Source organism: Sphaeramia orbicularis, chromosome 7 (genome assembly GCF_902148855.1).
Source record: "Sphaeramia orbicularis chromosome 7, fSphaOr1.1, whole genome shotgun sequence".
In the NCBI taxonomy this organism is placed as follows: domain Eukaryota; kingdom Metazoa; phylum Chordata; class Actinopteri; order Kurtiformes; family Apogonidae; genus Sphaeramia; species Sphaeramia orbicularis.
This window is the reverse complement of record NC_043963.1, coordinates 41,289,040-41,311,002: the sequence shown is the minus strand read 5'-3', so window position 1 is coordinate 41,311,002 and position 21,963 is coordinate 41,289,040. Positions and strand designations below refer to the sequence as shown.

Here is a 21,963-nt window from a genome sequence, read left to right as displayed (position 1 = left end):
ATTCCAGACTTTTCGAGGTCTGGAAAACGAAATATAAAAATTACACTGAAGATATTCACAATAAAGGATGTTAAAATAATTTTAAGTCAATTCAATCTAAAGTGGATCAGACCTGTGAAATACTATCATAATAACTTATAAATAATGAAAACAAATTTTCCTCTTTGTGTAAAAAAAAAAAAAAAAAAAAAAAAAAAGTTAAATTACACAATAATGTTTACATTTACAGACTAGCCTTTTACAAAAAATGTAAATAACCTGAACAAATATGAACAAGCTGAAATGTCTTAAGAGAAGTATGTGGAATTTTAATAATATTCTGCCTGTTACTAAGTGTTTTGTGTATTTGTAGATCCACTGTGATCTGTACGTTGTAATGTACATGTATAAATGATAAACTAAGGCATAATATTGTTAACATTGCACTTACTTTTCTAGAGAATTTTCAGGTTCATACTTGTTCATGTTATGTTCAAGTACGGTTCGTAGATGTAAACATTTTCATTTTGGAATTTTACTTTTTTCACTCAAAAACACAGAGAAAACTTTGGAGTTGACATTATTTAAAAGTTCTTATCCTATTATTTATATTATTTTACTGGTCCGGCCCACTTTAGATCATATTAGGCTGTATGTGACCCCTGATCTAATGTGAATGAATGTGATTCCATTCATCTTAAATCTTACTTTTAAAGCACATCATTTGTTTTCTTGAACCTTCTGTAAACGTCACTAAAATCAGACCCTGACTGTGTGTACTCACTGTGAACTCCGGCAGACTGTCCAGACCGTCCTGTTTCTGATTGGCTGGTGGGGAGGGCTGCTGGGCCGGGGGCTCACAGTACAAGTGGTTATGGGTCAGCGTCTTCACCGAACAAACCCCGCCCCCGATCCGAGCCTCCACCTCATGTTTGAATATGGCTAAATCCAGGTTCTCCCCCTTAAAGGAAACACATGGGTTTATTAGGTTTTACTGTTATTACTGACAGTTCTAGTCTAACTCTGTTTTCAGCCTGGACTGTTTCCAGACCAGAAGGATGATGGGAGTTCTGGACACTCACTTCCACTGAGATGATGCTTCCCGGTTTGTGGTGGTAGGGTTTGTTGCGGTCGTTCTGGTTCAGAGGGTAGAGTTTCGGGTTGGGCTCGTAGCTGAAGGCTTCGTTCCCGACGGAGCTGAAGTCAAAATGGAGGCTGTCCAGAAGGAAGTGAACTTTGACCCTGGCCCTCCTGGCCTCTGGTCCCACCGCTGGGGTTGGACACAGGATGAGGGAGGAGCTGTTTACTGTGCAGCCAGACTCGTACTAGAGGAAAGAACAAAAATGTAGGAGTACATCAATTATGAGAAAAGAGGATGTACAGCAGGGGCCACATTCAGCCCAGTAAAATAATAACATAATATAATAATATATAATTAATGTCTACTCCAAATTCTTCTCTATGTTTTAGCGTAAAAAAAGTAAAATTACATTAGAAAAAGTCTACATTTGCAAACTTGCCTTTAAAAACTGGTCAAATGAACTTTTTTTGGGGGGGGGGGGATTACTTAATTTCTCTCAGCATTGATTTTTTTTTTTAAATCCATGACTATGATTTTAAATGTTCTACCTCTAAATTTCAAAAATATTTTTCATGCTGTGACTGTAATGAATAATTTTCTACCACAACTAACCATCTACTTTCTTGACATCTCACTTAAGAGGAAAAATCTCCCATTAAATTTTAAGGAAATATTGACGTTTATAAACTCTATGGACAAAAATAATCGGGACACATCATGGCTACATCTCAAAAGATGTCCTGTTCATGCTGATTTGAGATGGAAACATCTTTTTTTTTTTTTTTTCCTAGTTTAGTTTATTTCGAATATGCAAGAAGACAAAGTAATCTTACTTAGTCCTTAGAAATAAAACAAGCAGTAAAAAGTCATGGACGACACCAAAAAACAAAACTTACACATATACATATACATGACTTCATTATAAAAGCAGTGGGAAGAAGTGTAATTTATTTAATCCCATCCCTGCTCCACACAGCAGTGTATCCTTTAACTTCCTATCAGTATAATATATGAAAAGTCAAGTCCCTTAGATCTTTTGTAAGTAATTACTCTCACTTATCATCAAGCCCGGATTAACCATATGGGCAACTGGGCAATTGCCCAGGGGCCCGCGACCTCTGAAGGGCCCTGGGTAGCTCAGGCATAACGAAAATATCTGGTTATCTTTTGCTTATAAATGAAACTGTCCGCTGCCCGGAGCCATTGCACTGCACAGAAACCCTGCTCCTGCTGTCTGTGACCGTGAGCTGAGACCCTCTCCTCATTGGTCAGTCCAAAAAGCGAATCAGCGGTGACGCAAATCAACGTGCGTGCACTGAGCGGGATGTGAGACGTCAAGAACTACGCGACATATGCGACGTATGCGAATCAAAACACTGCAAACATGGAGAAGCAGCTAAGTGGAAGCACCAAACGAAAATTAAAAAAGGAGAGGGACATTAAAAATTAGAAATTTAAACATGCACTTCCCCATCATTTAGAATACAAATTTTGTATTGGTCAGATAAGTATTTCTTTGAAAGAAATTGATGGTTTTCCAGATGTTTACAGTATTTAGTATATGTAGTATTTAGTATTAAAATGTTTAACCCTTGCCTTGACATGCCTTGAACTGTGATGTGTTTTCTGTTTAAAAGTTAAACTGGGACCAAAATGTTTATTTTAGCAGATTATACTGCATTATATTTATTTTTTCCTTGTGGTGGCTCCATGAAAATGTTGAGATATGTTTATTGTTGAGAGAAAGCAGATTTCAAGATGTTTACATTGCACTTACTTTAACTCTCTTGTTGAATTCTGAGGTGACAAGGGGATTTCTGTTTAAAATTCCTATCTGATTCTGTCAGATGATGTTTGTGTTTTGTCTGTGGGCTTTTTCTGACGATTCAATACATTTGTGTCGGCAAAAAGTGTTCTTAAATAAATACTGGATACTTTGGAAATGGTTTCTTATTTATTTTTTGTGAAAATGGAGGACACTTCCCTCTCTTTCTAATGTAGTGGATCAATTTTAGATTATTCTGATGCTAATGTGTTTTGTTTTCATATCATCATATGCAAGTCAGTGGCCTTGACAAGAGGCTATAGTGGTGCACTTGTAGTTCTACGAGCATTTACACATTTGTACATCAAAATGCATTTGATGATAGTTAGATATTGAAGTATGGGGTATGTTTACATATATTCCTGGAATTTATTCTGTATTTTGCCAGATTATAGGGATCCTGGGGTTGTGATGATGGGGCCCTTTAATATTGTTGCCCAGGGTACAATGAAGTGTTAATCTGGCCCTGCTTATCATCCTCTCACACACATACATACACACCCATGTTGACATGCCAGAAAAGTAAATAAATAAATAAGTACATACATTTATACATAAATCCTTGAAGGCAACACAAATGAATACACAATAAAGCAAACAACAACAGCAATCAAACAATATGTAACAATCAACAAACACAAAAAACAAGGAACAAACAATATGAGACAAGACAGAATATTAATGTAACAAAATATTAGGACCCTCTATCTTTGTATTGGGACCAGACCACCTGTTTATATAACAGTTTAAATCAGTGGATATTTTGGCATTGCTTGTGTTTGATGTCCAGACTGTTCCAAAGTTTCACTCTGCATACAGACACACAAAAACATTTACGAGTGGTTCGAAATTTTGGTAATGTGAAGTCTCCAAAAGCTCTCAGATTATGAGTTATCTCCCGAATTGTGAAGTTTTTTTTTTGTATATAACTTGGTAGTAATTTGTTGAATGCTTTGAATAAGATTATTGCTGTATAATATTTTACAAGGTCATGGATTTTTAATAGTTTTGACTGAATAAACAGATTATGAGTGTGTTCTAGAAATCCAACCTTATGTATGATCCGTACTGCCTGTTTCTGTAATGTGACTAATGGATTAATGGTGCATTGGTTACTGTTTCAGCACACTTCAATACAATAAGTGAAGTATGGAGGGACCAAAGTGCAGTATAAAAAATGGAGTGCATTGTACACACTAGAGCCCTGCAGGTCTCCTGATGCACGTTGCATGTTTTCTCCTATGTGTGCGGATAATCTGTACTACTGCACCTCACTAACAAGAGCTGCTCGCAACCAGGTAAATTCTTCATGTTCATATTCATCATCACTGGAATCCAGTTTTCTCTGTTTTGCGCTGCATGACCACCTGCCCATGCGCCAATGTCTCTCTAGGTGTTTTAGTAATACTTAAAAATTAACTGTGTATACTGTATATGTGATCTATTGCTATGTAATGTGTGGGTGTAGTTTTCATTTTTAAAATGTTTCTAATTTTATGAATGCTGTTATTTTACATCTTACCAAGGGACAACAGTTGAAAAATAGCTGTTTTGCTAATACTGGTATATTTACAGAAATGTTCATTAATGTGTACTGTCCCTGCTAAATAAACAAATCAATAAAATTAATAAATAATTAAATTTAAAAAATGTGAATAACATGAACGACTTGAAATGTCTTAAGAAAAATAAGCGCGATTTTGACAATATTACGCCTCAGTTTATCATTTACACATGTGTATTATACAGATCACAGTGGATTTACAAATACACAAAACATTTAGTAACAGACAGAATACTGTTAAATTGACACTTAATTCTCTTAACCCTTTCATGCATGAATTATGAGAACCTTAATCAACATTTATTTCCTGAGTGTTTTTATTCCTCTTTAGGCATGAAAAAAACAATGTGACCAAAAATTTTCTTAAGAACCTATTTTTCATGGATTTAAAAAAATGTCAGTTTGACACCATGCATTTAATTTTTGAAGCAAAGAAACATGGATTTACTGATGTATCATGTGAAAACTATGAAATAAAAACCTTTTTAATGCAGCTAATCTGCTGTTTTCTCACATTTTAACATACTCTAATACTAGTCATTACTCACTTCATGGAAATAATGTGCAAAATAAAACCAAACAAAACTTTTTTGTTAAAAAAAAAAACAGTTAATTGCAGTTTAGTAACAATAACAAGCAACTGATTTTTGTTTTTTTTTTAATTTAGGTTATTTTGAATATGCAACAAGACAAAGTAATCTTACATAGTCTTTAGAAATAAAACAGGTAGTAAGAGGTCATGGAAGAAAACAAACAAAAAAAAAACTTATACATATACATGACTTCATTTGCACATTCTAAAAGGAGTGGGAGGAAGTATAATTTATTTAATCCCACCCCTTCAACACTCAACATGTTAGTGCAGATCAGGTTTATCAAGAACAGCAAAGTTACAGTAATGGTATGAATTACAGTGTTTGGGATGATGCATAAGTGTCCACTGTGTTGGCTGATACGCAACTAAAACAACAAAACCCATGAAAATACAACAGAACAGCTTTGAATAACTGTCCACTGTAGTGACCAGTATGCATGAAAGGGTTAAAGACATTTCAGGTTGTTTGTATTTGTTCAGGCTATTCACATTTTTTGTGAACATAGTTTGTAAATGTATACAATTTCCTGTTATTTAACTTCTTTTTGCACTAAAACAAAAAGAAAAAATTGGAGTTGGTTATTATGACAGGATTTTACTGCTCTGACCCACCTGACCCTAACCCTGAACTAAAATTATTGTTAATATCTTCATTGTAATTTTGGCATTTCACAAATTCAACCCACGGGCCAGACTGGATCCTACTGTGGGCCGTTTTAGCCCACGGGCCGTATGTTTGGCACCTGTGACGTACAGTGATGCTCTGTAAAACTCCAATTCCATAGATTCTCTAATGTTTCATATTACAGCATACAACAATGAAATAATGAAAAGCAATTCCTGAGGGGAACTGTTAGTGTGTCAAAAACCGTAGTTTATTTCACACATGTTTTGTATTTTGAACATGAAAGTCTATTCCACAGGTGTCAAACATGCGGCCCAGGGACCAAATCCGGCCCGCCAAAGGGTCCAATTTATCCCTTGGGATAAATTTGTTAGTTAGTTCAGGTTCCACATTCAGACTAATTCAATCTCAAGTGGGCAGGATTCAGTGAAGTACCATCATAATAACATAGAAATAATGACAACTCCAATTTTTTCTCTTTGTAAATGTAAATACTTTCATGTATTTAAGCTAAAACAGAATATAATTTTGCAAAAAATGTGAATAACCTGAACAAATATGAACAACCTGAAATGTCTTAAGAGAAGTACCGTAAGTACAATTTTAACAAGATTCTGCCTGTTACTAAGTGTTTTGTGTATTTGTAGATCCAGATGTGATCTGTAAGTTATAATGTACATGTGTAAATGATAAACTGAGGCAGAATATTGTTAAAATGACTCTTATTTTTTCAGTTTGTTCATGTTATTCACATCTTTTGAAAGGACAGTTTGTAGATGTAAACCTTTTCATAATGTAAATTTACTTTTTTTTTTTTTGCTCTAAAACATCGAGAAAAGTTTGGAGTTGACATTATTTCTATATTATTATGTTATTATTTTACTGGTTCGGCCCACTGCAGATCAAATTTAGCTGAATGTGGCCCCTGAACTGAAATGAGTTTGACACCCCTGGTCTATTCCAATATGTGTGTAGTGTCTGTTACTGTCCAGCAGATGGCAGCACATCACAGGTGTTTATTGTCAGTCTGTCCACATATGCAGAGACAGGATGCACAAAGCACCACAGTCCCATGTGGGATGACTTTGGACATGTGTTTGAATACAGGGGTTGGACAAAATAATGGAAACACCTTCACCTCAAGATGATAATGCCCCGATCCATACAGGTAGAATTGTTAAAGAATGGCATGAGGAACATTCTAATGAAGTTGAGCATCTCGTATGGCCGGCACAGTCCCCAGACCTCAACATTATTGAGCATTTATGGTCAGTTTTAGAGAGTCAAGTTAGACGTCGATTTCCACCGCCATCGTCTCTAAAAGAGTTGGAGGGTATTCTAACTGAAGAATGGCTTAAAATTCCTTTGGAAACAATTCACAAGTTGTATGAATCAATACCTGGGAGAATTGAGGCTGTAATTGCCGCAAAAGGCGGATCTACACCATATTAAATTATATTTTGTTGATTTTTTAAGGTGTTTCCATTATTTTGTCCAACCCCTGTATGTAGTACAGACAAAATTCACACAATGGACAGGAGTTGATCAGATAAATGTGTAAAAAAAAACCTCAGTTCGACAGGCCTGTAGGGTCTGTGACACAATCACGGATGGATTCATACAATATGTTGATGAAAAACGGCATTGTTTCCAGTGATGTGTCTCTTCAAAACTGAGAAAACAAGATTCCAAACTAGGTGGATGAATTATTTTTGTTATCAGTGTACAGTGACTTCACATCTCAAAACTGGAAGTGTCAACCAGAACGACCAATTTCATACACTTCAGGGCTCAATTTACGCTCTACAGATTAACTTGAGCCACACAAAAATCACACAGCATCAAAAAATAGTAATATAATTTGGTGAATATGTTTGCTAATATATGTAGACATTAGCTTAGACATAGTATGTGTAGGGGGTGGAATATTTAATATGGGCTGTGATGAAAGAAGTACGCGCATAAAACCATGACTGAAAACATGAAATCCCACTTTAAAGAAATGAGAATTATTATTATATAATAATAATTTCATTATATATTAGAAGAAGAAGAAGAAGTTGGTTTTTGAGTTTATTTTTGGTTAAAAATAAATTATTTGAACTTCAGTCAACATCTTTATCATTGTTTACAAAGCATCTGAAAAGGACTCTAATTCATGAAAAAATGTAAGGCTGTATATCATTTGGTTTGATTATTTGTCATGTGATTTGCATTTTTATTGTTTTTCTTTAGTTTATTAATTCAGTTATATTGCATTTTAAATTATTTTTTCTTCTTTTTTTTTTTTTTCTCTGTGTATTGTTCATTTCTGGGAAGGTATTCATATAAGCCTTTTTTGGCTTCTAACCTCTCCTGCACAATGACGTTACTTGTTTGAATGTTTTTTTAAAAAAAGTCTTGCTTTTTTATGACGTGCAAAATAAAATAAAATAAATAAATAAATAAATAAATAAATAAAAATAACGATAGTAAAACAGAAGTAGAAGAAGAAGAAGAAAAAGAAGAAGGTTGTTTTTGAGTTTATTTTTACTGTAATATAGTGAGCTACTTTAGTATTTATAGTCACTTAAATTTGATATTTTAAATGTTTTTTTTTATATTACATATATAATGTCTGACAGGGGGGACTTTCTGTGTGGAGTTTTCATGTTCCCCTTGTGTTTGTGTGGGTTCTCTCTGGGTTCTCTTGGTTCGTCTAAATGGCCCATAGGTGTGAATGTGACAGTGATTGGTTGTTTGTCTGTGTATGTCGCCCTGCAATGAACTGAAGACCCAGTTCTGTTTGTACTTACTTCTAATTTATAATGTATAGTGTGTTTGTTCTTGTGTTGTATTTTTAGGAACCGAGCCTGTAGGGACGGGCCTGTTCTACTCACTAACAGAGTGAGGAGAGGGCTGTTTATTCTCCCACCACCACTTTAATTTGGAATCTGACCCCCTCCTCATGTTCAAAAACTCACCAAATTTGGCACAAGTCACATCTGGCAAAATACTTGAAAAAATTAACCCCTTAGGTGACAAAATGTGCTCTCTAGCACCACTTAGGTAAAAAAAAAACAGCCCTAGAGGCCAGTAGGAATGTTGTAAAGACATGAAATGAACGCCAAAATTTTTGTCTTATTGAGCCTGACAGATCATACGCTGACACCCGTGCACTAACTCCAACAGGAAGTTAGCAATTAGCCTTTTTAAACTAAAACGTCAAAAATCATCTAATCTGAGGGTGATTGTTGTACTGGCTTCTAAATAGCAACAAAAGATAGAGTGAACCCTTGTCAAAAAAAATTATTCACAACTTTGTAATAACTGCCTTTTTTTTATAAACCCTGAAAGTTGTGAAGTCTGAAACTGTTTATTCAGTTCTGACTTTTTTTTGTCCACATATTATACATCGATATGTTCACAAGACTCTCCACAAGCCTCACGTGCAAGAATTTTAGAGATAGCATGTACAGTTATGGATTGACATCAATTTGTTTCAGAGGTGGTTCCTCACTGAATTGAACATGTCTCATCCATAAGGAGCCATGTTAGAAACTCACATACACACACAGGGGACAGAATGCTGACAGCTGATTGGCTGAAAATCCTCTTGGGTTTTTATCTTAGAAAATCTAGAAACGACTCTTCATAACTGTCACATTTCTGAGGTTTCAGCAACAATTTATACATCAAAATGTTGGAAAAACTGGATTTTTCGCTCATTTACTCATTCAATGTTAAATTTGTCTCGCTAACATGGTTGACTATCTCCACATTCGCACAATCCATGCTTATTCAATTCTGACTTTTTTCCCACATATTATATTTCGTTACGTTCACAAGACTCTCCACAAGCCTCACGAGCAAGAACTGTTGAGATAGGATGTACGGTTATGGATTCATAGCAGTTTGTTTGAGAGGTGGTTTTGTAGTTAATTTAACATGAACACCCATGTGTCTTCCACAGGTTGTTAGTGGTGATCAGGTGCATCTGCCATGCTTCTCATCACCTAGCAACCCTGTAGAGTCCATAGCAACTGTCTGTGTGTGAGACTACTATTACTACGACTACATCTACTACTACTATTACTGATCCGACCTGCATGATAGAAAAAACTGATTAAAACACAGTAGGGTTTTTCAAAATAAAAGCCTCATTAAAAGGTGATGGTGGTTTCAGCAGCGGGGGGCTGGTGTTCTAGAGGGATGAACGAAGGAGGGACATGACAGGGCATGGGCTGGACCCAGGACAGAGAGGTGTGAGTGGAGCTGAGGTGTCGATAGTAACGGGAGGTGGAACCGGGCCAGAGTGCGAGGTCCCGCCCAGTGCTGCTTGCAACTTTAATTTACTCTTGTATTGTATTTTCTATTATGTCAAATTCTGTTGCTGCACTGAAATTTCCCAGATTGGATCAATAAAGTCTGTCTGTCTGTACTGAGTGGTCTGTACCTGTTTGACCTGACACAGCGCCCCCTCTGGACACTCAGCCTCTGGGACGATCCTCCTCCATCTCTTCACTGGGCCCTGGTGGTTCACTGCCCCCCCCACAGGTCTATCGGACCTCTTGCCTGCGCTCCTCCTCCTCCTCCTCCTTCTGGGGGGTAGAGTGTCCGGGGGACTCAAGGTGACCCGTATTCTGGGTTCCTGGACCACATCCAGGTTCTGACCAGAGACTCTGATGATTCTGCCTCCGCTGTAAAAGAATAAAGAGGAAAACCGTACAGTCACTAAACCTCATCCACATAAGGAACATTGTTCGTGTCATTTTTTTTTTGGTCGTTGCATCATTATTCATTTATGTCAGATTAAATCATGGTTTAACTTTAGCATAAACTGAAGAGGTTTAACTTTCAAAATGGATGTATTTTTGACACGGATTGACCTAAAGCTCCTCCAACACATGACTGAAGTTTAATTTCTCTTCAGATATTGGTTAAAAAAGGAAACTGGAAAATTATCTTGGTAAGATTTCTTGAAATAGGATTTTCCAGATCTGTTGTCTAGAAATAAGTTCTTATATCTCACTGAAAAGTTCCTCTTTAGGTGATTGTCTTTTTTTTTAAGTGTGATGAGATATTTTTATTAGAAATGAGAAAAATACACTTGGTAAGATTTAGATTTTTCCCAGTGATTCCACTTTTAAAGTCATAAATTTACAGGAAAATGCTGAAATATTGTTTAATTTTTGAAGGAAAAAAAAAATCAGAAATAGACGAAATTAAAAAAAAAAAAAAAAAAAATCTCACATATTAAAGTCATGAATTGAAAAGAAAATTATCAGTTGTCAATTTACAGTAAAAGGTTTGTACATTTTGTCAAACTCATAAATGAAAAAAGTCAAAACATTTCAATTAAAGTTGCAAATTCATGAGAAAAAAACCCTCAAATATTCATTAGTGCATGAGTGCATGTCTCTGCAGCATAAAGCACAGTCATATCAGTCGAAAAAAAAAAAAAAAAAAAAAGGAAACTGACCACGTATGAAACACGAGACATCAGTCTGTATAAACCAGGTTAAATGTTCAACCAACCAATGCACTGGGATATTTTGTTAGGAACCACCTGGTTGAGGTTCCCTGTAATGATACAAGAAGTTTAATCCGCCTGCCTTAATACTAGGCCTGTAACGGTACACAAAATTTTCGGTTCGATACGTTTTCGGTTTTCAAAGCCACGGTTCGTTCTTTCTTTCGGTTCGGTACGGGAAGAAAGAAAACCCCTCAAAATGTCTATTAATGCATTTATGAATTTTTTAAACATTTTTCCCCCAATTTTTGGAGACAATAGAATATAGAAAAACAGGAATAATATAATTCTGCTCCTACAAATCAAATAGAAAATAAAATAAATTATTAATATTACTAAATGTATTTTGAACATTAGTATTGCACTTTTCCCTGAAAGGTAGTTTCGAACAAACAAGAAAAATCTAATCAGTACTGTCAGTTCACATTCTGCATAAAAATAACAAAAAAATTCCACATGAAGTGCAACATTAACAAGAGGACAAACTGGTATTCTGTTTAAACAAACTGAAGAGAAACACTGACAACACAATGAAGTTATTTATTTTAGGACAGAGAACAAACTGTGTTGTGTGCCTGTGTGCATGTTTTTTTTTGTTTTGTTTTTTTTGTCGGAGCTGGGGGGTGGGGGGACGCAGTTATATACCTGGGGGTGCGGTCCATAACTAACGTCACGAACGCTGTCGTGAAACGAAAGTGAAACTTTACGTACTTTCAACGTTCTATTTATTCGTCTATTATAAAGCATGCGTGATAGACAGACAGACAGACAGAGCTAGTGTGTTTTAGAACTACCGTAGTTCCTAGGGGCCAAACAACGTCCGTCTTATTAACGTCTCTTTCCTCGTTGTTGTCTTTCACCTGAACCTGAACTGATCCAAACTGGACTGAACTGATGGTGGAGGGTCTTCAGTCTCTTCCTTCCAGGTTCACATCATATTTGTTTTTTTTTTTTAACCTTATATCAACTGCTATTTCATATTTCGGGTCCATGTGTGCTCCTTCAATATGTCCGTGTGAAACCTACGCGGATCTAAAGTTCCGCATCAAACGACGTCTTTCGTTCCCTTTTCTTTTTCTCATCATACTGTGCCGTTTCGGTACAGCTGTGTACCGAACCGAACAGGTGTGTACCGAAACAGTTCGGTTCGGTACGTGTACCGTTACAGGCCTACTAAAAAATAATAATAATCATCATCATCATCATCATCATCATCGTCGTCATCAGAGTCATAATCATTATAATAATAGAGGGTTATTAGTCCATTTACATGAATCCAGATTTGACAAATGAGAGTTGTGCTAAATCTTACCAGATGTAAGTTCCTAATCCAGTGGTTCCCAACCTTTTTTGGCTCGTGACCCCATTTTAACATCACAAATTTCTGTTGACCCCAGACATTCAAAACAGAGCCATTTTTTTGCTAAAATTAATTAGTTTTTGATCACGTAATAGTTTGCTATACTATGTAGCAAACAAACATTAATTTTAGATGACATTTAGTCTATATAATGTATATTATTGTGGACGGAGGCAGAAAAGCCAGGTGTAGATTACTGCACAAAGTGAGAATTTTATTTTCCTTGGTCAGGATATGTACAGTCAGTCCAGCTTGGATTTACAAGGCTGACAATTAATACTGAACAAACAAGAACTCAAACTATGAATTATGAAAGAGCTGCAGCATCTGAAACTGACCACAATGAACATTTGAAAGATAAACAGTACCACAGTGCTTCAGTTTCAGCTTCACAGTTTGTCATGTCTTTTATGGATTGTGACTGTCTCTGTCAACTCACCATATATTTTTTATTAGTAAGTTTTTCTTGTTTTTTATAAATTACTAGAAATTTCAGGCGACCCCATTTGAATTCCACGTACGGTCCTGACCCCAAGGTTAAAAAACACTGGCCTAATACTGTACATTAATAATGTCAAAGCCACATTAGGGGTGAATATAACAAAAAAAATGGACTGAAAACAATGGGAGGTGATGAAAATACATGAGAATTGAAAAATAGAGTCATTAAATATTAAGTGATTTGATAAATTTTAAAGCAATTTGATGAACACAGTTGTGACATAATGAAAAGTCATTATCTGATTCATCAATCACAAGGCAGTGGGAGGGACTTCAACCCAAATAGTCATCATTCATTCATATTAATTGGTTTTCTTTCACGTTTGTTTTTACTGCTCTGTGTTTTAATGCACATGCAGATCCATCAGCTCCATCTGTAGTAAACTATGTCAAAGCTGAGGACTGAGAACCACCTCAGGAAGCTTTTAGACGGAGATGCGCTGCTGATGTTGGGGTTGGGGGTGTAATGATACACCAGCCCCTGTAGGTGGCGCTCTGCTCCACCAAAGCGGACGGTGATGCCGTGTTCTCCGGTTCGGTTACTGCCTCGGGTCAGACAGCTGATCTGATCCTCCTGGATGTTCAGCCTGGACACAGAACCACATGATGAACCACAGCGTTTAGTCGTTACCATCTGATCCAGGCTGTACGACGGTGTATTAGGGCCACATGAGAAAAAAAAAACGCTTGTCACTACGAGAATAAAGTCGTTATTTTACCGAGAATAAAGTTGTTATTTAACAAGAAAAAACTCATTACTTAACACGAATTAAGTCATTATTTAATCAGAATAAAGTTGTTCTTTAATGAGAATAAAGTCGTAGTTTAAAAAAAAACTCATTATTTAACGAGAATAAAGTCATTAATTAACAAGAATAAAGTTGTTATTTAATGAGAATAAAGTCGTAGTTAAAAAAAACCCTCATTATTTAATGAGTAAAAAGTCGTTATTTAACAAGAAAAAACTCATTACTTAACAAGAAAAAACTCATTACTTAACAAGAATTAAGTCGTTATTTAACGAGAATAAAGTCGTAGTTTAAAAAAAAAACCCTCATTATTTAAGAAGAAAAAAGTCGTTATTTAACAAGAAAAAACTCATTACTTAACAAGAATTAAGCCGTTATTTAACGAGAATAAAGTTGTTATTTAATGAAAATAAAGTCATAGTTTAAAAAAACTCATTATTTAACGAGAATAAAGTCGTTAACTAATGAGAATAAAGTTGTTATTTAATGAGAATAAAGTCATAGTTGTAAAAAAAACTCATTATTTAACAAGAATAAAGTCATTAATTAATGAGAATAAAGTTGTTATGTAATGAGAATAAAGTCGTAGTTAAAAAAAACCTCATTATTTAATGAGAAAAAAGTCGTTATTTAACAAGAAAAAACTCATTACTTCACAAGAAAAAACTCATTACTTAACAAGAATTAAGTCGTTATTTAACGAGAATAAAGTCGTAGTTTAAAAAAAAAACAAACCTCATTATTTAAGAAGAAAAAAGTTGTTATTTAACAAGAAAAAACTCATTACTCAACAAGAATTAAGCCGTTATTTAATGAGAATAAAGTTGTTATTTAATGAGAATAAAGTCATAGTTTAAAAAAACTCTTTATTTAACGAGAATAAAGTCATTAACTAATGAGAATAAAGTTGTTATTTAATGAGAATAAAGTCATAGTTGTAAAAAGAACTCATTATTTAACGAGAATAAAGTCATTAATTAATGAGAATAAAGTTGTTATGTAATGAGAATAAAGTCGTAGTTTAAAAAAAACTCATTATTTAATGAGAAAAAAGTCGTTATTTAACAAGAAAAAACTCATTACTTAACAAGAATTAAGTCGTTATTTAACGAGAATAAAGTTGTTATTTAATGAGAATAAAGTCATAGTTAAAAAAAAAAAACCTCATTTAACAAGAAAAAAGTCGTTATTTAACAAGAAAAAACTCATTACTTAACGAGAATTAAGTCATTATTTAACAAGAATAAAGTTGTTATTTAATGAGAATAAAGTCATAGTTTAAAAAAAAAAACTCATTTAAGAAGAAAAAAGTCGTTATTAACAAGAATTAAGTTGTTATTTAACAAGAATAAAGTTGTTATTTAATGAGAATAAAGTCGTTAAAAAAAACCTCATTATTTAATGAGAATAAAGTCGTAAATTAACAAGAATAAAGTCGTTGATTAACAACAATACAGTCGTTATTTAACGAGAATAAAGTTGTACTTTTATGAGATTAAACTCGTAATATTTTGAAAATTTAACAGCGTTTCTGGTTTTACAGCGAAGGTAACAAGCGAAGCAGCAACTTCCACTTCTGTTGGACTCCAAAACTCAGTGGAATCCCCACAGTTTGTTCAGAAACACCAGACCCTTTCTGTTTAGTTCTCTGGTGGAACCACTGATAGTCCTACAGCTGAACACTTCATCAGGTTCTCCTGCATAAAAGAGGCAATATACTACAAATCAGTTCTTATAACAAACCCAAATGTGTGCAAACTCTCTTCAGAGTCCTTATACTAATGTGTTGATGGAGGATAGACTCAGTATTTGGCCTTTGTGTCTAACCCCCAAATGAAAAGAGAACTGCACTAAATGTTCCAAGTTCTACGTCGATGAGTAGATACAACTTCTCATTACATTATGACTTTATTCTCGAAATATAATGACTTTATTCTCGTTAAATAACAATTTTATTCTTGTTAAATAATGAGTTTTTTCTCGTTAAATAACAACTTTATTCTCATAGTGACAAGCAGGTTTTTTTTTCTTATGTGGCCCTAATACGCCGTCTTAAGGCTGTGTTCAGGACACTTACACCAGGCAGGACACCCCCCCAATGAGGACGCTGACTTCACTGGGGTGTCCGGTCCTCAGGCTCCGCCCTCTGATGGTCAGCGATGACCCCCCCGCCTTCGGTCCTCTCTGTGGAAAGATGCTGCTCAGCACTGGATCCTGAATGAAGAGACAAGAAGAAGAAGGATGAGGCAAAGATGCAGAAGACTGAAAAAAAAAAAACCCTCTGATCAATAATTCAATACCGGCTGTGATTTATTGGGAAGAAGATAAGAAAGACACTGGGGCATGATGGGAAACACTAGAACCCAGTCTCACAGCCAGTGAGTGGAACAGTTAATTTTCATGTCACTTGGGCCAATTAATTAAGTCTGTTGTATTCCATCCTCTGTTTTATGGCCACGTAAATAAACAGAGCTGCTTCCATTTCACATGGCACCGTTTCAGAGGAAGATCCATTAAACCAAAGACCTAAACATGGAAGACGTCCAAACCCAATCCATCTTTATGGCTTCCTGTATTTGAGCTGAATCACACAAACATCTTATCAAAATCTCCAAATGAAGCATGTGAGGGTCAGCGATTAGAAAGTCCCGTCTCAGATGGGTTTGTTGTGGTCCACACCCACCCGGGTTCACTGAGCTCCTCTGAAACTGAACGGAAACAACAGTTTACAATAATCGCAGGCCTTGAGCTGGGTGTGAAAAAGCCCCAGAGATATGTTGGGTGTTTTAAGTGTAATTACTAGTGCACAGTGAATCCCCTGGTGTCATGTCGCTGCTGCTGACATTTGTACAAACTTTATTAACCCTTTCATCCATAGTGGACAGTTGTTCAATAGATTTTCTCCTGGATTTTGTTGTTTTAGTTCCATATCAACCAACACAGTGGACACTTATGCATCATCCCATACAATGACATTCCTCAAACTTTCCTGTTCTTTTATCTAAATCAATTACTAATTGTTATTAGACTGTAATTAACAGAGTTTTGCTTTTTTTTTTTTTTTTTTTTTTGCATATTATCTGAGTGAGTAATAACTAGTATTATACTATGTTAGAATGTGAGAAAACATCAGATTAGCAGCATTAACCCCCTGAGACCCAGGAAAATGAAAATTTTAGCTTTTTTCCATTAAACAATTGTCTTGATTAGAAACTGCATAATAGAACAGTTGTTTTTTTTTCCAGATAACTTTTTAAAATTATTTTTATTACTATTATTTTTTTTTTTAAATGGAATGTTCTTTGCAATGGACAGCAAGTAAAACTGTCAAACTCTTGTCCCCTACAGAGGACAAAAATGCATTGCTGGGTCTCAGGAGGGTAAAAATGTTTTTATTTCATAGTTTTCACACAGTATGTCAGCAAATGCATGTTTCTGAGCTTCAAAAATTAAACGTATGGTGTTCAGCTGAGTGGACATTTTTATAACTCTATGAAAAATAGGTTCATACAAAAAAAAAAAAAAAAAAAAAAAAAAGAATTACATTGTTTTTTTCATGCCTATAAAGAGGAATAAAAACACTCGGGGAAAAAATCTTGATTGAGGTTCTCATAATTTATGCATGAAAGGGTTAAACTTACTGCAGTTTTTCTTAGTTGCTTTGGTACATTTCTCACATCAGAATTAAAATTCTCAAAACTACTTGTTCAATCTTCACGTCATTGTGTCGCTTGTGCATCAAAAAAAGCAGTTTCTCATTTCTTTGAACAAGTTGCAAATGCTTTGGTACATCCATGCACATGATTACGTACAATTCTCTGCTGTTTCCTACATTATCAATTGCTTATGTCTTGTTGATCCAAATGTATTATAAATGGTTCTCTGTTGAATAGTTTCACCCCCCACATTTAGGGCCAGATCTACTAAAGGTTTGCGTATATAAAAACATGCGCAAACTCATTGCACATGCAAAAAAATGTACAATCTGATTTACTAACAGTGCGCAACAAGGTTATAATAGTTTTGGATTTTTCATTATAGTTTAGTTTTATTTAGTTTAGACTTTTTTTCTCTAATTCAGTTAGTTTTAATTCGTTTTTAGGGCAGGTTTGCTAGTTTTCATTATTTAATTTTTTTTTCTAAATGCTTAGTTTTAGTTTATTCATTCATTAATTTTCTGAACCCGCTTTATCCTCACTAGGGTCACGGGGGTCGCTTGGAGCCTATCCCAGCTACATAGGGGCGAAGGCGGGGTACACCCTGGACAAGTCGCCAGTTCATCGCAGGGAGTTTTAGTTTAGTTTTAGCATTAGTTTTAGTTTTTTCATATCTTTTATCTTCTTTGCCCTCGTATTCAAATAAATCCCAGACAGGACTCTGCTGCTTTCTCCTAACTTTAGTCTCCATGTTTCCAGGTAGAGTGGGGACCAGAAGATGACTTTAAATGGCAAGTGACGAGAAGTGACGGACTGTGATGTGCCATATGGTGCCGCTAGCTAAAATTGCTAGAGCGAAATAAATTGATTTCATATCAATTCGACACTGACAAAGACGAAAACGAAGGGAATTTTAGCCATAATTTTTATACGTTTTAGTTAGTTTTGTAAGCACACAATACAGTCTCAGTTAGTTATCATTTTTTCTTTTAATAATTATAATTTTTATTTATTCCAGTTAACGAAAAAAAAATTTCAATTCTAGTTTTGGTTTTTTGTTAGTTTTTGTTAATGATAATAACCTTGGTGCGCACTAAGGGTTGTGTCTTTCAAATGTGCAAAATAGTGCGTCTGGATCCAGTTAGTACGTTTGCCACAATGAATATGCAATATGGGGTGTTTACACATAATTGTGCATGTGCTGGGAGGAGAAAATGTAAATAAATGAATTTAACACATGCAAAGTGATTTATCAAACCCGAAAGCAATTTTGCTGATACAAACTGCATCTACATTTAACATGTCAAAAAGAGGTGCAAACGGTTTGTATACGTAATTGTGCACTAGAGCCCAACCGATGTGGGATTTGTGGGGCCGATGCCGATATTGGGGGCTAAAAAAAGCCGATATTCAATATATCGGCCAATATCCGATATTGGCTGATAACCAATATATTGGTCGATATATGAAATAAGAACACTGATCTACACAGGATATAATAATCTTATATTAGATAATTGTGGACAGGTGGATAAACAGTTGCATAAATCTTTGTTTATCTCACAAAGATAACACTGGGTTACAAAAAAATGTTTTTTGCAAGTTTTCTAGGTTTTTTCAACTGAATTAGGACCATTTTGCACCGCTAAATCCAAAAATGACATCTGTTTTTCTCAATCAGGTCAGGTTTTTTTTTGCTAATTTGATTTTGAAAAATTTGATCTTCTCACAATCTGCGCCCAAACTTTATCTTGGTCACCAAGTTTAATACCAAAATAAGATTGGTAAGCACACTTTATGAAACTTGTGACTTGATTCCTGTTAGGTACAATGGTGTATTCACTGCAGATGTAGCAGAATACGTCAGGCTTATTTTTGCAAGATCTTCTAGTCGAAGCCATTTCATTCACCTGTAATATTAAAAAAAACATTAATCATAAATTGGCAAAAGTAAAATCTTCAGAACTTATTTATTGCAAGAAATATGAAAGAATTTTGTATCATATGATGTGAAAATGCCCATAAATGTTGACCTGATTGAGCAAAATTAATGTGATTTTTGGATTCAGCACACCAAAATTATCCTAAATCAGCTCAAAAAACTTAATAAATTTGTTGTTGACCAGTGTAACTGACACAACTTTCAAATGCAAACTATGCAATCACAAAAATAATTAGAGTAAAAAATATGACTGACCACAAAATTATGTTTTCACTCACAAATTTTGATGCGTCTGCCTCATGGCACTACAACTTCCCATGTGGACTAAGGACTAAACTGAGCATGTGCAGAGTGAATTAGGTGAGTCCTAAGTTGTTCCTGATTGGAGCAATTGCAAGAGTTACAACTGACCTGTGTTAGAACTGTCCCCAGTCTCCCCTACACTATTAATACCCAGGCCTGCTGGCAGAATGAAACTGTGAGGTAGACAGGAAGTGCACGGACATGAGTGTGTGTGTGGGGGGTGAATACTTAATAAGATGGGGGGGGGGGGGGGGTTAGTGGTCCAACCTCAACAGAGAGCGCGGTAGCGGTCCGTGATTTTTGCTGGGGGGGGGAGTGGGGGGGATAAGGAGTCCATCCTTGTCAGAGCGCGTGATGGCGGGGGGGGGGGGTGGGGGGGTGTGTGGGGGGGGTGTTTGCTCCGTGATTATGTGATTGTGTGTGTGGGGGTGATAGCGTCATTGTCCGAGCAGGAGTGAAAGTGAAACTAACTCGCTTTAAAGTTCCTCTTATTCTCTGGGCAGCACACACACACACACACACACACACACACACACACACACACACACACACAGGAGCAGTGAGCAACAGAAAAAGTTAATATATCGGTCACATCGACTACATATTGGCCGATGTTGATTAGTTGGTGATACGCTATAATCGGCCCGATTAATTGGCCGGCCGATTAATCGGTCGGGCTCTATTGCGCACACATGGAAGTGGTTATTGCCGCATGAAGGAGACACTGAAACAATGAAACGAGATGCAGAGAATGCATTTTTCACCCTGGTGTGAACATTTCTGGAGGGATTCTTTTCCACTTGATCTGACGATTGTGATTAATAATATGCACCAACATTAGGCTACAGTGTGACAAAATTATGTGCACCTGACAGTCAATCCAACAACCCCCCCCCACCTCTAAAATGTAAAAATAAATGAATGAATCAGTCATGCAGAACCTTATATGACAAAACTCCTCCAATGTTACATTAATAATACTACAATAATATTACAATAAATGGTGATAAATCACTTAAGAAAGGTTAAATAGAGAGAAAAATTCATTTGGGAACGACCACTAAAGTAGCACTGGGTCTTTATGGGTTCAACTCTTTTACCTGGAAGCTGAAGGTCTGCGCCGACAGCCCTAACCCTCCTCCTCTGACTCGGACCGAAGCGTGGCCACTCTTCTCTCCTCCGCTGCCTGTAGTCTGACACACTATCCTAAAAAAGAGCATCGAACACACACAACAGTGTGTGGGTCAGTGTCACTGTAAGTGTCCACCTGTAGAATCTGTCACCATGAACACACTGCAAAATAATCCAGTTCTGGGGTTTTAGTATGAATGGACAAACATGAACACATATATCAGTACACTTTTAAACCTCTTGAAATGTGATTTTATTATTTTATACAATTTTCTTGGTAGGAATGTGCATGATTTGTGCATGTCACACTGCCCTTTTAACTGCCCTTCTAAGTTTAGTGAGATTGATAAGCGTTTATATGAAAAAAAAAATTAAATACTTTTTAGATGTTGTCATTATCCTCAAGTTTTTTCGATAAAACAAGTCATTTTGATAATTTATATTTTATTTTCATAATAATATTTAACATTCTACACGTGCCCTTGTAATTGCTTTCCACCCTGTCACTTTGGGGGAATCGCCACTTTAACCCTTTCATGCATAGTGGTCACTGTGATGGACAGTTATTCTACAGCTGTTGTCTTGTATATTCATGGATTTTGTTGTTTTAGTTCCATATCAGCCAACAGATTGGACACTTACGCATAATCCCATACACTGCAATTGATAACATTACTGTAACTTTGCTGTTCTTGATAAACCCAATCTAATAATGTAATTGTGTAGTGTAATTCAATTCCTTGTTATTGCTATTAGACTAATTAACAAAAATGTGTTGGTTTTTTTTTTGCATATTATCTCCACGAAGTGAGTAATGACTAGCATTAGAGTACGTTAAAATGTGACAAAACATCAGATTAGCAGGATTAAAATGTTTTTATTTCATAGTTTTCACACAGTACGTCTGTAAATACATGTTTCTTTGCTTCAAAAATTAAATGCATGGTGCCCAGCTTTTTTTTTTTTTTTTTTTTTGCATTTTTTTTTTCCATTTTTGCAACTCCATGAAAAATAGCATAATTAAAAAAATGTAATCCCATTCTTTTCTTCATGCCTAAAGAGGAATAAAATCACTCAAGAAAAAAATCTTGATTAAGGTTCTCATAATTCATGCATGAAAGGGTTAATAATCTGGTTCAT

At 35.5% G+C, this 21,963-nt stretch overlaps 1 protein-coding gene across 1 annotated transcript in view; it reads right to left on the bottom strand.

Moving 5' to 3' along the window:
• The window catches only part of plxnb1a (plexin b1a), a 197,024-nt gene that overhangs the window by 44,058 nt on the left and 131,003 nt on the right, over nt 1-21,963 (bottom strand). The window contains exons 18-23 of the mRNA XM_030139228.1: nt 20,793-20,898; nt 15,869-16,005; nt 13,456-13,629; nt 10,105-10,348; nt 1,062-1,304; nt 764-940 (exon numbers count right to left, since the gene is read on the bottom strand). Of these exons, the coding sequence (XP_029995088.1) occupies nt 764-940; nt 1,062-1,304; nt 10,105-10,348; nt 13,456-13,629; nt 15,869-16,005; nt 20,793-20,898 (1,081 nt within the window). The remainder of the gene's footprint in view (nt 1-763; nt 941-1,061; nt 1,305-10,104; nt 10,349-13,455; nt 13,630-15,868; nt 16,006-20,792; nt 20,899-21,963) is intronic.